At 31.7% G+C, this 15,916-nt stretch overlaps 2 protein-coding genes across 3 annotated transcripts in view; one reads left to right on the forward strand and one right to left on the reverse strand.

Moving 5' to 3' along the window:
* Positions 1–1,274: 1,274 nt before the first annotated feature.
* Positions 1,275–6,054, forward strand: PpV (Protein phosphatase V). The gene is made up of 7 exons (XM_088196406.1): positions 1,275–1,418; positions 1,487–1,658; positions 1,867–2,012; positions 2,092–2,233; positions 2,360–2,514; positions 5,377–5,489; positions 5,547–6,054. The coding sequence occupies exons 2-7, from the start codon at positions 1,494–1,496 to the stop codon at positions 5,735–5,737; spliced, it is 912 nt and encodes a 303-aa protein (XP_088052532.1). The 5' UTR covers positions 1,275–1,418; positions 1,487–1,493; the 3' UTR covers positions 5,738–6,054.
* Positions 6,055–8,604: 2,550 nt separating this feature from the next.
* HERC2 (E3 ubiquitin-protein ligase HERC2) overlaps positions 8,605–15,916 on the reverse strand; it is a 35,639-nt gene continuing 28,327 nt past the window's right edge. For both annotated transcript variants that reach the window (XM_088196967.1, XM_088196966.1), the window contains exons 60-69: positions 14,942–15,119; positions 14,616–14,869; positions 14,438–14,544; positions 14,253–14,380; positions 14,036–14,185; positions 12,058–12,738; positions 11,870–12,000; positions 10,876–11,039; positions 10,542–10,809; positions 8,605–10,241 (exon numbers count right to left, since the gene is read on the reverse strand). In XM_088196967.1, the coding sequence (XP_088053093.1) occupies positions 10,127–10,241; positions 10,542–10,809; positions 10,876–11,039; positions 11,870–12,000; positions 12,058–12,738; positions 14,036–14,185; positions 14,253–14,380; positions 14,438–14,544; positions 14,616–14,869; positions 14,942–15,119 (2,176 nt within the window). In that variant the 3' untranslated portion in view covers positions 8,605–10,126. The remainder of the gene's footprint in view (positions 10,242–10,541; positions 10,810–10,875; positions 11,040–11,869; positions 12,001–12,057; positions 12,739–14,035; positions 14,186–14,252; positions 14,381–14,437; positions 14,545–14,615; positions 14,870–14,941; positions 15,120–15,916) is intronic.

Consider the following 15,916-nt stretch of genomic DNA (forward strand, 5'->3'; position numbering starts at 1 on the left):
AACAATAGCAGTGGATATAAAATAATACAAGTTAAGCTATGTTATGCTTCATGAGTTTCGAGTCGGTCATAATGCGACAATAGCAGTTAAAACATTTGTAGTGCAATAGACTGGGATGCAATTAAATTTAGAAAGTGTCAAATGTAGTTCTAAAAAATATAAGATGGGTCTTTAGTTTTTAGAGGTTGTTAGTGAAGATGTTAGAGCTGCTATCAAGCATATTCGAGACTAATGGTACATTAGTTCGCAGACATTTAAAAAAATTAGGAAAGGTGTCAATTTACAAAATATGGGTATCTTATAAATTGTCTGAGGAAAACTTCGCGTCATATTGGTTGTATTGTTACTAAAGATGAAAAGTGGATCCATTACTTTAAGACGTTATCGAGTGTTCCTAGTGCCACGGCGCTGATAATTTCTGATTTAGAATCAGGAACGTCATTTTAGCATTTTCCAGGAGGGGGTCAAAAGTTGGGCAATCAGTGGTCGATTTTTTAAATGTAATTTTCTTTTATCAAATATTCCGTTGTAAGCCTGACAAGCATGAGCCCAATGCGTTACAATGGGGTAAATTTGTACCAACTGAGTAAGTCAATCATATATAATGAATACCTACAAATATTCTTTATCCACCAGAATGAAAGCTCGGGAATGGGTGACAACTATAATAATAATTATAAATTATTTTGTGTAATTTAATTTATTACCAATATATGTCACTGCAGCTGGGGCTGGTTTTTTAATATAAGCGCATTTTTTCAAAATAAAAATTCGAGTGCTGCTGCTGGGGTACGAAACCGTAATTTCAGATTTACTAGTCTGAGACGTTACGGACTACGATATTACATTCTTAAAATCATTAACTAATATTCGTACTATTTCTTTAGCTGCCATGCATTTTTCTGAGCAAAATCAAGGGGGGCAAATGTCCCTGCATGTCCCCTCCAAATCACGTCATTGCAGGTGGCGTCATTGGGGTTTATTTGTTTTTTAAATGTTGAATTATTTTTGGCATGAAATCGAAGATATATATATGTGGAAGAGATGAAGTTTTCACAAGACGGCGTAAAAAGTTTCTATGTTGCATGATCATACGTCAACCGGACGCCAAGATCACACGACTTAAGTTAAAGGCGAGAATATAGGAAAAAGCGAATATAGAGACGGCCATTTAGTTGATATTATTTTGATTAATAAAAATAAATGTGAAAAGAATATAATTTATAAATAGAATAGCTAACTGGGCAGAAAGCACGAAACTCGCTAGCCGCTCTGATAGTAATTGAAGAAAAGTGGCTGACAGTTGGCTGTCGGTGGCTTGTTGGATTTTGTCTTTGCGCGTTCACGTCCGATCTTCTCGCACCAGTTGCTCGCTGATCTCTGCAATAATTCAAGACGACGCGTCTTTCGCCGCAAAGGTTAAACCGGTTTTTGAGCTTTTTACAATTACAATTACCACTCGATTTAATTGTGCATTATATTTCAGAATTAGCATGTCGGATGTAGATAAATGGATAGAGCTCGCGAGAAAATGTAAATATCTGCCGGAAGAAGAGCTGCGCGAACTTTGCAGAATGGTGAGCGAGCTACTACTCGAGGAAGCCAACGTGCATGCAGTTCAATCTCCGGTGACCGTCTGCGGCGATATACACGGACAGGTATCGATTTTTAACTATTTATTTATTAATATTACTTAACCGTGTAAACACAATCAACAACCACTAACTTAGTAACATTATTATGTAAGATTAGGAAAAAGTTCACTGGTAAACACAATAAATGTTCAACTAAAACTATCATTATATGCTTCCAAATTATCACAATTTTGTATCAACGACAGGAACTAATTTCAAATTTCATATTTAGTTTTATGATTTGGAAGAGCTGTTCCGTACCGGCGGCCAAGTGCCCGACACTAACTATATATTCATGGGCGACTTTGTGGACAGGGGCTACTACAGTCTGGAGACTCTCACTAGGCTTATGACCCTCAAAGTTAAATATCCCAGCAGGTGGTATTATCATAATTTAATCAAAACTTAATCGACGATGACTTGCAATAATGCAACAATTAAATTTATCTTTTTACAGAATCACACTCTTGCGGGGTAACCATGAATGTAGACATATTACGCAAGTGTACGGTTTCTACGATGAGTGCCTTACTAAATACGGAAACGCTAACGCATGGAAAGACTGCTGTAAAGTTTTCGATTTGATGACTGTCGCCGCTGTACGTTAATCGTTCAATTTTAATCATTAGTAGTAACCTTTTTCTTTCAACTAAACTATATAATCTCTAAATACTATTGCTCTTAATGATCCAGTATCTACAATAATATGATATTTTATTTTACAGCTTATAGATGACGTAGTTCTATGTGTTCACGGTGGACTTAGTCCCGACTTACGTACCTTGGATTTAATTAGGTGTATAGACCGGAAGCAAGATATTCCACAGAAAGGACCGTTTTGCGACTTGGTTTGGTCTGATCCTGACGACGTCGATACATGGTGATTATAACACTATTACAATTTTTTTACTATATTTAAATAAATTCGATTATATCGTTGATTACTCTGGACAAATTTGTTTGTTTCGTTACTTGAACTTCATACAAAAAAACACGTTAAATTGTGTATTTACTGTAACGTATTTATTTAACTTTTTAGCTAAAGATTTTAATAATATTATATTAACTGAAATAATTTTTAAAAAAAATCGCTCTCTTTTGTGTCTCTAGGTAATAATCATATTTCAAGTCTCTTTATTTATTTAACGTTATTTACTATGCTATGAACTTTTCTGTTTTCTCATAAAACTTTATAGGCCTATAGAACTTTTTTATTATTTTTATTGTCTGGAGTATTAATGATAATTGTTTTAATACTTTCCATTTTTTAAATTTGTTATTATTAGCATCATTCAACGTTTTATTTTAGTATTCTATTTTTATTTATCTCCGATAAGCAGTTACAGCATTTCTAGGTAGATTTTTCCAGGCTAAGATACTACTTCCATTTGTGATTTACGTTGAACTATGGAACTTTTATTATATTTTAATTATCAACTCTTTGTCAAGGTTTTATATCTACTTTTATTTGTTGACATTTTCTAATAATTTAAATTGGAAGATTTTATTATAATTTATAGTTTTCTATAGTTAATTTTATATATGGCTCCCAACTATTGTCTTAACTCATTTATTTTTGTTATGATGTCAACAGTTTAAACATTGCTAATACACAATACAATCATTAAACATTTTCTTCTAAATTAGTGCTAAAAGTTTTTGTCCTAATTATTCACTGTTAAAAATTATGATTGTTTATAAAATATATTTTGAGCAATGTTTTAGGGTTTGCATTTTAATTATAATTTCTTAAATATAAAATATTTTTTAATATAAAAATACGATTTTGTGGTCTGAAAATTGTATTGCCTACAATTCACCACCAGCAATTAATCGCTAACATTTTACTAGTAACTCTGTGGTTGCTGGTTCAGGCACCGGCACTCGAATCTTTATTTATATAAATGCGCTATTATTAAAAAAAAATGGCCACAGCTGCAGTGTTGCAAATTGTATAGCACATTATAATTTATAATTAATAATATAGATGTCACCGATTCACCGTGGTTAATACTTATTTGTTGTAAGTATTCATTATGTCCGATTGACTTACTCAGTTAATACATATTTTCCCGTTATAACGCATTAGGCTTACGCTTGTCAGGTTACAACAGAAGATTTAATAAAAATTTACATAAATTTATTGGTCATAATAAATTGAAAATATGGTTTTTCTATGGGTGTTATTTTTACCATCTACACAGTAAATTATAAACTTATCGTTTGATACATTTTAACTGGCCTAGTTAGTAAAATTACATTGGTTGTTCAAACCCAAACCTAACCTAATTATAGTTATTTAACTTAGTTTAGGTTAGGTTTGAGTTGAACAACAAATGTGCGTTCCGCATCTGTCTAATTCAGATTCATAGATATTTTAGAACAGCATATAAGTTGAACCTTTTAAAACATATCTTGACTTAAAAATCAATTTTTTTTAGACTTTTCACACCGTCAATCAATCAATGAATAAGCTACATTGTACAAACACATCTCAAAAAAATATGCTAGCGATCATTTGTAGGCTATAGATTGTTGATGCAATCAATTGACGCTGTGGTAAGTTGCTAGTGATTAATTGCTGGCGGTGAATTGCAGAAAATAATTTATTTAACATATTGTCGCTCGCATTGAATCTATGCCTGCCATGAGCTCTCCTTTAGACACGCTCCTAATTTCGCAACTCATGTTTCAAACCTTGCTTATTATTTAATAAGATATATTTATTTAATGCTATCTTACGGCATTTTAAGACGTCAGAAATATTTATCTGATACGATAAGAATTAGATTGTATTGGAAACAGAATCAATTTTAGGCATTGAGTGAATATAAAAAATTGGAAAAGGTCTATAAAACTAAAAACATTTATAAGCTATCAAAAAAAACTAATGATACAATAGATTATACTATGATACTGCTCATTTTTTGTGGCGATTATTTTACAGAAAATTACTCTTCTACCGCAAAATAAATTAAATGCAATACACTTACGCAGTTAAAAAAAACATTTTTTTTTATGAAAATACTCCAAATCAAGCATATTTGCTTCCACACAAACATACTCTCACTTCTTGCACTTGACCTACATCTGGAACCTCTGACACTGCCCATGCAGTGTGTTATGAGCTACTTTTTGGAGTGCGCACGTTTTGTTGAAGGTCTTATTTGTGTACTTTATAAGTTAAAAAGTACACGTAAATACTATTCGATCATTTAATTAAAAAGATGAGTGTATACTGATTTTATGATATGAAGAAACGGATGATATATTATTCATATATTTTTGACAAGAAAAATATAGTTAGTTTCAAAACTACAGCTGAATTATTCGTAAGGTATTTTAAAATCTATTGAATAGCAAATTATACATATTACATTACAAATTGCGATATTTTTATGAAATATAAATAAATTATCATATTTTTAAATCGCTATAACTTATGACGTAATCGATTTAAATTCAAGATTTTTTATATTAGGCACATGTTTTTTATTATTAAAATTTTTTTTCAAACTGTATCAAAATAAAGATTTGTACTTGGTTATTATGCTTAATTAAGACTAGAATGACACATGAGGGACTCTTAACAATCGTTTTACAAATGACGTATATTTGCGTCATTGGCTCTTAACAGTAGTTCAGAGTCGATAAAGTATATCGGTCTATAAAGTGCTAAATTATTTTTGAAAGAGCTATAATTTTTATGGCAAAAATTGCAAATATTTATTAATTATTTTAGGAAAACGAGTCCAAGAGGAGCCGGTTGGCTGTTCGGCGAGAAGATCACTAAGGAATTTATGGAGGTTAACAATTTAAACCTCATATGTAGAGCGCATCAATTAGTCGATGAAGGTATTATCGAATCGTTTATTTCACTCTTATCTTCATAATCATATTAAATTATTTCAGGATATAAATTCATGTTTGATAATTTGCTGGTGACCGTTTGGTCCGCTCCGAACTATTGCTACCGATGCGGAAACGTGGCCGCAATACTGCAAATAAAAGACTCGGTGACGCGCGAGCCCAAGATCTTCAAAGAAGTGAGCTCCGACGAGCGGGTCGTGCCGGAAAAGTTCATCACTCCGTATTTCCTATAGCGGACGATTCGCCGCTGCTATGTTTCGAAACCGTAATTCCATATTGTTATGTTATTTAGAAAAAAAATATAAAGCGCTTCGTCTCATATCAAAATCGGGGATCACAGAGCAGTATTCTTGGCGGATGGCAACGATTGAGGCGCGTTTCGTTTTTGTTCTTTATCATGCGACGACGACGGGTAAATTAACGTTCAAGTTAAGAGCAGATTGTTTCCGCAATGTGGGACAATTGTACGATCAATCGGTGTTATCTTGTAAAAAGATTTATATGATTAATGTATATATTTTTACATGAAATAAGATTTTTTCTTCTTAAAGCGAATTCTTTTATTTTTACAATGGTAAATATTACGTCGTGATTAGTAAAGTGATAATAAATTTCAGTAATAAAATGACTGTTTTCTTAAAATTAAATGCTGTGTATAAGAATTCTTCAAATTCGAATTTTAACAATATATTTAAACATAATTTTTTTGATGTTAATAAATTTAAAGCTAGTAAATTTTTGTCGATTAGTTATTTAATTTGGATGTTAAGTTTATGATTTTTTGTTAACAAATTTGTCAAATAATAAAAATAAATCCGCGTATATTTTTTTATATATGATACATATATCAAAGGCTATTAAATCTGTGGCAAAATATAATAAATCCGAAGGAACATACAAACAGTGGCGTAGCTATGGTGGGGCGGAGGGGGCGGCACTTGCTTGGGTGCGGCATCGTCTAGTGTGATTCTTAACCCTGAATGCACTAAAACATATATATCTTAATAATAACCTATTTATTATTTTAAGAAATGCTAATTTTATGATACTACAAAAAATGTATGGGAGGGGGGGCAATTTTAAGGATCGCCCTGGGCGGCACATACCTTAGCTACGCTACTGCATACAAATGATAAAAAATTGAAGAATATACTTTTTAGAGTTATTTTTAATAAAGTACTTTGAAGTGTAAAAAAATATATATAGATCTAAATATTTGTATTATTAGAAAGAAACTAACGACATAACTTATATTTATAGCAAAAATTTTGTAGTGTAAATAACAATTAATACAAACTTGCTTGATTTACATTTATTTTCTATAAAGTCTGATGCTAATTAACAAATAAAATAAGTTACTCCGAATAATATTCCATTGACATTACAATTTGAATAACCAACTATTAAAGCGGAACAAAAAGTACGTTGTAATAATTATTTTATTTTTTAAATACAAGAACTTGTACTACATTTCGCAGAAATATATTAACAAAGAAGTTAGTTATCCATTTAAAGTTTTGGCGCTTCGACTGCTGGCTTCTTGGATGGTTTCAACCAGAAATATAAAATAACTACTGCTAATCCTGCATATGTAGCTTTAGCAGTCTGAAATGAATAAAACCCAGATTAGCGTTAAGCAATGGAGCGAAATATCGAATACGTTTATTGGCACTTACGTTTACTCTTCCCTGGAAGGTCACACTGTTGAAATATTTAGAGATGCCCGTCAATTCTGGTTCGGGTGCCATTTCTGCAATAATATAATCGATATGAAAAAAACGATTTAATTTTTAGGTTATGAGCATTCGACGTAATGTAGATATACACATCATAAACTCACAAGCAATTCAATTCCTAATACCATCTATTTCATTCGTATAAAATACGTAATACTTACTGATATTCGGCGGAATATGACGTCCCGACGAATGTGACAATTACGTAAGTCAACTGTCAAGTTGGCAGCAATTCTGTTTCTCTTTTTACAATATGGCCGATCTCCGTTGGCCTTAACAATATAAATACTAACATAAATTTAATTTAATCATTGAAAATTAAACACCTTGCATGATCTGTATTGTGAAATATAGTGCTTAAAACTATGTTATGCAATAATTATTACCAATGCGTTATAACTCGTTATAACGACATCTGGTGGTTAAAACCTACAAATAAGTATTGATCACCAGATGGTGATTAATATTTAATTAATACGTAGTTATAAACACAGATTGAGTCTCTGCAGTAGTTTTTTTATTGATTAATTGTTATATGTTATTTATATAAATATATAGTGAACACCGGCGTGTGAACCCGCCAAGGTAGATCAGAGAAGGAAGTCCGTCACGCCAGTGCTACTAGAGTGTCGGCAAGTTTTTAGCATAAAAAACCTAAATAAATACACATAAATATATATTATATAAAAAAATTTAGCCATTTTCTATCTTTCCGTGAATATTTGTCCCAATTTTTAATCGTCAAGGATTGCGAAATTCCTAAGAGCAATATTTTTTTTGTGCAGCTGTGCCTCGAAATTTATTGTAAATTGCATTTTAAAGCTGCGATTTTCTTCTTATGTGTAATACACATAGCACAAACATTATTGTGACTTCATGAAAGGAATTTATATATAACCTAAATCATTCGAGTAGTGAGTTAATTTATACACATTTGTTAGTATACACTTGGGAGTGGGTTAATTTCACTTTTTTTTTCATATTTATTATTATTTTATATTGCATTTATAGTGAATTATAGAAAAAATCAGTGATTCTCAACGTTTAATTGCTTTGATTTTTTGTATTAGTATGTCTCAATTATATATTTTACCGCTTTTCTATTATTAAATTTCGTTAATTTATTTTATATATTTTTAATATATGATTCGACTTTTGTCGATTTTTTTTATATCAATACTCAATATTTTTTATAAAATTAATATAACATTTATTTTATCCTTTTTAATTTTTTGCTTTTATTTTTTAATACATTTTTTTATTGATTATTTCTTAAATTATATATAAATATTCATCGAGCAACATACATGTACAACAATACCCCTCAAAGGATTAAAATAGCAAAGTAATGAAACGACCAAATCGATGATAGCAATTTATTGAAATCCTAATAAATCACAATATTTATTTGATATTTTTAACATACAAAAACAAATAATAATCACAGCGTGATCGATTATATAATAATTTATTTATATTTTAGTGCGACTATTTAATACTCTACTGGAAATTAAAATAATAATAAATAAATAAACTTTCCAAAAGCCAATTATATCAATTTATATACACTGATAAATAAATATATAAATCATAATTTATACACAAAATAACAATCAGATGTAATTTCATTTTTCGATATAAATAAGAAAAATCATCAGATAAAAACATTGTAAAAGTATGGGAGAAAACATAAACAACAAAAATCAATACGCATAAAGATAAAGGAGTTTCACATGAGATCTATTTAGTTTACAGTTATTTATCCGATTTGTGTATTTCACACCATGCACTCTCACACATACACATCATGCTAATTTAATCAAAAAATAGGAATGAATTGACGTACATATCGAAGCTTTTAAGAGCAATTTAGAATTTGCTTATATATGTATAATATATAATATATTATGTTGCGTATTATAAAATAATTTTCACACGCATACATCTCGAAAAATAATTGTGTATAAGAAAAATGAGTATTATAGAATAAAATCACATATGGTCTTTACATAGTTATAATAAATACATTCATTAGAAAAAATAAATGCTTCTCGTTATAAAAAAGTGTTAAAATACGTAGATAAGGTATGACTTTTTCAATTTGTTCAGAGAAGATTGTACTTTTTTAGATGTAAATACAATTTACATATATATTTTTCTTCATTAAAATATATAATCGAAGAAGTGCTTTTATGCAGTGGATGAGAATAAAATACTTTACGTATATTTACGACGCTTTAAAAATTGTTTTTTTTATTGGTGTTTAAATGTTAAAGCGCAACAAATTTTTAAAACTAAGACTTCCATACATAAAATTCGCGACTCTTTCCTCTCACTGGAACAATTTCTGAGAATCGTCTTCAATTTGTACTTTGATAAACATGGATCGACTACGCGCAGTAAGCTAAAGCGTTCGTTAATACATTACAATATACAATATAAATAAAATAAAAAGATTAGATAAAACTCTAAAATTGTCGCCGAACAATTGTCAAGCCTTTTTTGGTATTATTTGCAATTATCAATATATTACTATATATCAATACTTTTGGCAGTATCAATTCAACAATTAAAGCAATTAAAAATGACTACAAAATACTATATATATATATATAAATATAATAAATCAAATCAGAATCTCTACATTGACTTTGTCTCACTCTGATAAAAACTATCCATTTTCGATTAAAAAATTACGCACCATCATTTTTTGAGGTTGTGATTGAAAATCGTACACCTAAACGCTTCACACACAAATTTTACCGACTCGTTCACAAACACAATTAAGACATTGAATGTCAACATCGTATATTGCACACATCAATCTATCAATTATTACGACAACGAAATAAATAGCTGTACAAAAAAAACTTGTTACTAATAAAATTATGGTCTTTCTTCGTCGCTTCCGCTCTCTTCTGACGAAGCTCTATCGGCGGCGGAGAGAGCAACTCTCGCATATTCATCGGTGTCTATGCTTTTACAAAAGTGTATAGCATATCTGAAAAAATATAAATAATTAGACATGTTAAATATTTTTTCTTTATGAAAAAATTAATGCTAGTTTATTAACTTATGCTTAAATTATATTAAATTATAACCACAAACGTAGTTAATAACTAAATTGTAAACATGAAAATGGTTATAAACCATAAACATGTATATTATATATAATTTGTATGTCTGTGCAATTATTTATATTATTGAAATAAAAAAAAAAAAAAAACACATTTGCCAGCATGCCAAGCATACAAAAACAGCTGTGCAAAACCTTTTTGATAATAAAGTTAAAATTTCTAACCTTAATTTCTCTCGTAGCACTATCTTGCACGAATATCTAGGCATTTTCAATAAGAAGAAACACGTATAGCTTTCGGGCAAAAAGTGATCGGGAGGCTGATATTTATCGAGCACTTGTAAGACGAAATCTCTTCCTCTGAAATCGGCTTGCGAGCGCGGTAATCTAGTGCGCCCCCAAACGAAGCGCAAAAACAACGCTCGCTCGGCGCTACTCAGCTCCTCCATGACCTCCCAAAACCATTGGACGAGCGGCGAGTTTGAATCCACTCCTAGTTTGATTAAAAACATTTAATTATACCAATACGAAAAAAATATTAAAAATAATATAGTCTCACCTTTATAAGTTGCTAGAGATTTTAAGGCATTTAACGGTATGTCTGGTGAGCCGCAGACCAGTGCTTCTAGTTCTGAAGCACTGAATAATGCTAGTAACGGAGCTGGAACAACTCTCGAAGCACCGTCTCTTACGGCAGCTGCTTGCTCATCAAACTCGTGAAGTCTGAATCATTCAATAAACATTTATTAAAGAAGTTGCAGATAACTTAAATAATTAATTAAGTATAATATAAATATGGTTTAAAAATAATGTATTTTAAATAATTATAAAGATATGTTAGATAATAATATAAAACATTTAGGAGTCATTGCAGATAAAAAATAATTTTAAGGAACATTGTAATTACATTTATTGCTTCACACTAAATTTAAAAAATTAAAGAACTAAGGTAGACCCCCCAATAACACGGTAAATTGGGGACGTGCTATTTGGGTGCCCGTTACTTTATGTGTGAGCAAGCTAAAGGGAGAATATCTCATCACAAGAGCCTGATTTATACGTACATACATATTGCAAAAAATTGTGAGTATTTTTTAGTCCCCCAACTACACGCACCCAAATAGCACGTTCCCAATTTATCGTGTTATTGGGGGGTGTACTGTATCGCAAAAAATTAAAAAGTACATTTTTTGTAGTTTTTCATATTAAAAATTAACTTTTTCTACTTGAAAAAATTATAAAATTAAAATTAAAAATGTACAACTCAATCTCCGGGGGTAAATATAAGTATTTAATAAGAAATAAAGATGTACATAGATGTAATACTAGAAATAGAGACAATTTAACAGGGATGTAATTTGAGGGGGGGGGGGGCAGATAGGGGCATTTGCCCCCTTAAATTTAGCCAGAAAAATAAAGAAACACATTTGTGTATGTATGTTTTGATTAAATTTGTTTTGTATAAAAACAATTATCTATATATTATCTAAATAAAATAATAAATTAATTTAAAAATAAATTCTTCCTAATGTCGAAGAAAAGAAAATACGCACCTATAGTTTAATGCTAAATTGACGTATTCGTGTCGGTTTTCAGGTCCGATGCGTCGATACCTCCGACTCAACGGAATCTCTTTACCGGACGCAGAAGGCGTAGAAAACGGTAGCTCTAACGATTGAAACTCCTGCAAGATAAAAAATAATTAGATTCGATCGCAATCTTATACATTGATAATTCATACATTATGATCGGGCGGCATGTCTCTGATGCACAGGAGAGCTGGTAAAAATCCGGCATCTACTTCCGCCAAGTCGGTCGGTCTCAAAGGCTGTCCGCCCAGTTGCCTCCAAACGCCTTCGGCTAAATGCAGACCCAACGGAGAACCCGTCCTTATGGCGATGCCCATTAAAACGCCCAAAAATCTGAACATGTTTAGATTTAGAATGGAATTGGCCGAAGGATCGAGCAATAGGCAATCCCTGGAGGCGCCGGAGTCCGATCTTCCATTGGGCGTTCTGACCAAAAGCGGTGCTGTGCCATTTTGAAGCTCTTCGCACATCTCCGCGATGGATTCGCTGTATCCGCCGCCGCAATCGTCGACGCTTTCGCCGACAAACTTGACTTTCCAGACTCGGTGCGGTAAGGCGAGGGCCTCTTGCGTCAGTAGTGGTAGTCGTTGTACCATTTGACCGAAGACGGTACGCGCTGTAGCTTGAGCTCCCGATCGGGGCCGCCGTCCGAATCTTCTCAATTCGACGACGGGCCCGTGTTGTCTGTCACGAACCATTGTCGACATTATAATTTTTCTGAAAGCGGCTTCTTTGGCGTGATAGGGCAGTAGCGATCGTAGTTTTTCTATCGTTTTTGGTGTGAGTAGTGGTAGTAATGGAATTAATATTTCGGCCGCTTGATGAAGGAGCACCTGAAATAATTTACAAAAATAATATATGTACATATTTATATTTTTAATTTAAACTTAAGTTTCAAAACATTTTTCTAAATATTTCGGTTAAGCTATCTTCATAGCAGTATTATGACCCTGGAGTTTTTAATTTCTATCATGTCTAGGCGATCGGAATAAGTGATTATTAAATTCTGATCGATCATCACAGATTAGGTTTTCCTAGATTTACCTAATCTCACACAGTAATAAAATCGAACTAATCGTTTATTAATTATTATAAGTTGTAATAATAGATTTGATTTGTCTGATATCTCACTACTATAATATTTGTCAATTGTGTTGACCCTGTTGTAACGCATAAGGCTAACGCCTCTCATGTTATGATGGAAGATTTCCAATAAAATAACTAAAAAATATCACCGTAAGACGCATACTTTGAGTAGTGAGTAAATTTATACACTTTTGTTAGTAGACATCTTGGAGTGGGTTAATTTTATTATTACAGTTTTTATTTATTTATTATTATTTTATATTGCATTTATAGCAAATTATAGAAAAAAATCAATGATTGCTTTGATTTATTTTACTACTTTTTTGTATTAGTATATTTTAATACTTTTTTATTATTAAATTACATTTATTTATTTTACGTATTTTTTATATATTATTCGGCTTTTGTGAATTTTTTTTTATATTAACTCAGAGGCAGATATTTTGATTCGCTGGTGTGCAAAGTAATTTTCCGTCAGCCGATATGACTATTTAACTAATCTTGAATAAGCAATATTGAATTTTTTACTTAACACATTGAATACCGTGTGCATAAATTGGTGCGTTTCGTCATTTCAACTTCATATAACAAAATCACAAGTTAAACTGCGTATTTACTGTAACTTATTTTTTTAGAGCTTTCGCCAAAGACGGTACTAATATTATATTAACGAAAATAGATGACAAAAATCGATATGTAAAATTTCAGAGGTTCAAAACTCAGATAAAAAATTTTTTTCAAGACAATGTTTACAGATTTTTTTTATGAATATATGCCACGTATTATATATTCGTAATAATATCAGTTACAATAAAACTGAATCGCGTACCAAGAAAATAAAAATGTATATAAATAATTTTTAACACTTTACGGTCAATATACGCGGTGATTTGCAGAACGTAACAGACAAAAAGATTTCTTTCAACTACTACTAACAAAGTTACGAAATTATATTTTAAATTTGACGTTAAAACGTAAATTACGGATATATCTTCTTTATGATTTTGAGAAGTGATGCATATTTATAATAACATATATACGAACCAGTCTATTATGAAGAGCAGACGCCGGCAATTGATGTAATAAATGAAGCTCTAACGGAGGAGGAGCCGGTGCTTTTGGGGCGCGAGCTTGTTCTCGACACAATGCTACAGTGTGAGCTGAACCACAAGCAACCATACTGATCTTTTTCCCCTATAATACAATTTAACATTAAGCAATGGATCAATATAAAAATATTATAAGATAAATTATGATTCACTTGTAAAGCCAAAACCGGTCTCGGTCTCTGAGCCGGCGCCGTTGTACCATCTCCGAGCTGTCCTTCATCATTATCACCCCAAGTGAAAACTTCTCCAGTATCACTACAAGCGACACAATGTAACGAACCTATAAATTAAAAACAATTAGTATCACTCATAGCAATCAAATAAATCAAAATCTCACCTGTAGCTATAGAGACGATTCTGTGCCCCTGAAGAGCGTGTACTTTACGAGGTCTTCTCACATGATCGGGACTCCCGTGTCCGAGTCGGTGATAATCGCCTTTGCCCCTTCACAATAAAATAATTATTATAAAAAGATAATATTAATACAATATTATCATCAAATAAAGTAAGACTACCATGTATAAACTGAGCCGGATCTCGTGAGCGCAACCGAAAATTGAGATCCGCATTCCACGCGGCACACTCCTAAGCCCGCCAGTGATTCGATACGCAGCGGAATCTTACAATTATCCGATCCGCCGCGCCCTAATTTTCCATAGTCTCCGTCCCCCCATGACCATACGTTGTCATCGTCAGTTATGCATAGTGTTTGAGCGTCGCCGGAGCCGCAAGCCACATCCACTACACGATATCCTACTAATGCGTCCACCTATATAAGTTAATTTTTTTTATAGCAATAATTTATTTATTTATAATTTGATATGACAATATAAAACAATACCAATTTTGGGATGAGCTGATCGTCGGAATCTCCATGTCCGAGACGTCCGTACCGGCCTTTTCCCCAGGTGTAAAGTTGTCCAGCAGCTGATATGCAGGCTGAATGAGCACCACCGCAAGCCACGCGAACTACTTCGACTCCGACCAATGCAGCTATTAATTTAGGTCTGTCGTATTGCCTGTAAAATAATCACAATGTGAATATCTTGTGTTTTTTAATATTTTTAAATGAAGGTTTGAATCAGATGTATACAAAATAATTATTTACAAGAGCAACTGTGACTTTAAAAAAAAATTAAAAAAGAAAAGGCTAAAATGTATCAGCAACACCCGAGACTGGACACTTGAAAAATTGGGTGAGTCGTTTGGTTTTTGAGATCAGTTTAAGCTAATTATTGTTTTAAATTAAGTATTTATAATTTAATTTAGCATTAGGATTAAATTATATGGCAAAATTATTAACAAAGATTTTTTGATTAACTGCCATTTTGAAACAAGATGGCGGTTCAACAATTACGTTGTCTTCAAAAACCTTTATATCATAGAGCATATGAATTGTGACGAAACAGAACATGTCGAATTCAGAACAAGTTAAAAAATAGATTTATAGACATTGTTTTGGAGTGAAAAGTTGTCTATAGTGTATTGGTCATTATAAAATAAATATATTTTGTAAAAGCATAATGAATCTCACGAGCCAGAAAATTTTTAAAAGCGGGTTCGCATGCGGCCCGCGGGTTGGCAACCCCTGCTTTAAACAAAGACCATTATCTTCATTCAAATGCATGGTGAGGAACGTTAAGTCAAGCAGATAAGTTTTTAATATTGAACAGGACCGGTATTTTTTATTCAAAGGCCTAATTGGCCAAAATAAACCCGTTCACCATTTGTCAAAGCTGTAAGTTTTCTTAATTGAATAGTTAATACTGTAACTAAAAAACTAAATATTTTAAGAATAAACTAAACACTTCTTAAT

Source organism: Plectrocnemia conspersa, unplaced genomic scaffold, assembly GCF_051122295.1.
Source record: "Plectrocnemia conspersa isolate PC_06_02 unplaced genomic scaffold, ASM5112229v1 ptg000011l, whole genome shotgun sequence".
NCBI classification, from domain to species: Eukaryota; Metazoa; Arthropoda; class Insecta; order Trichoptera; family Polycentropodidae; genus Plectrocnemia; species Plectrocnemia conspersa.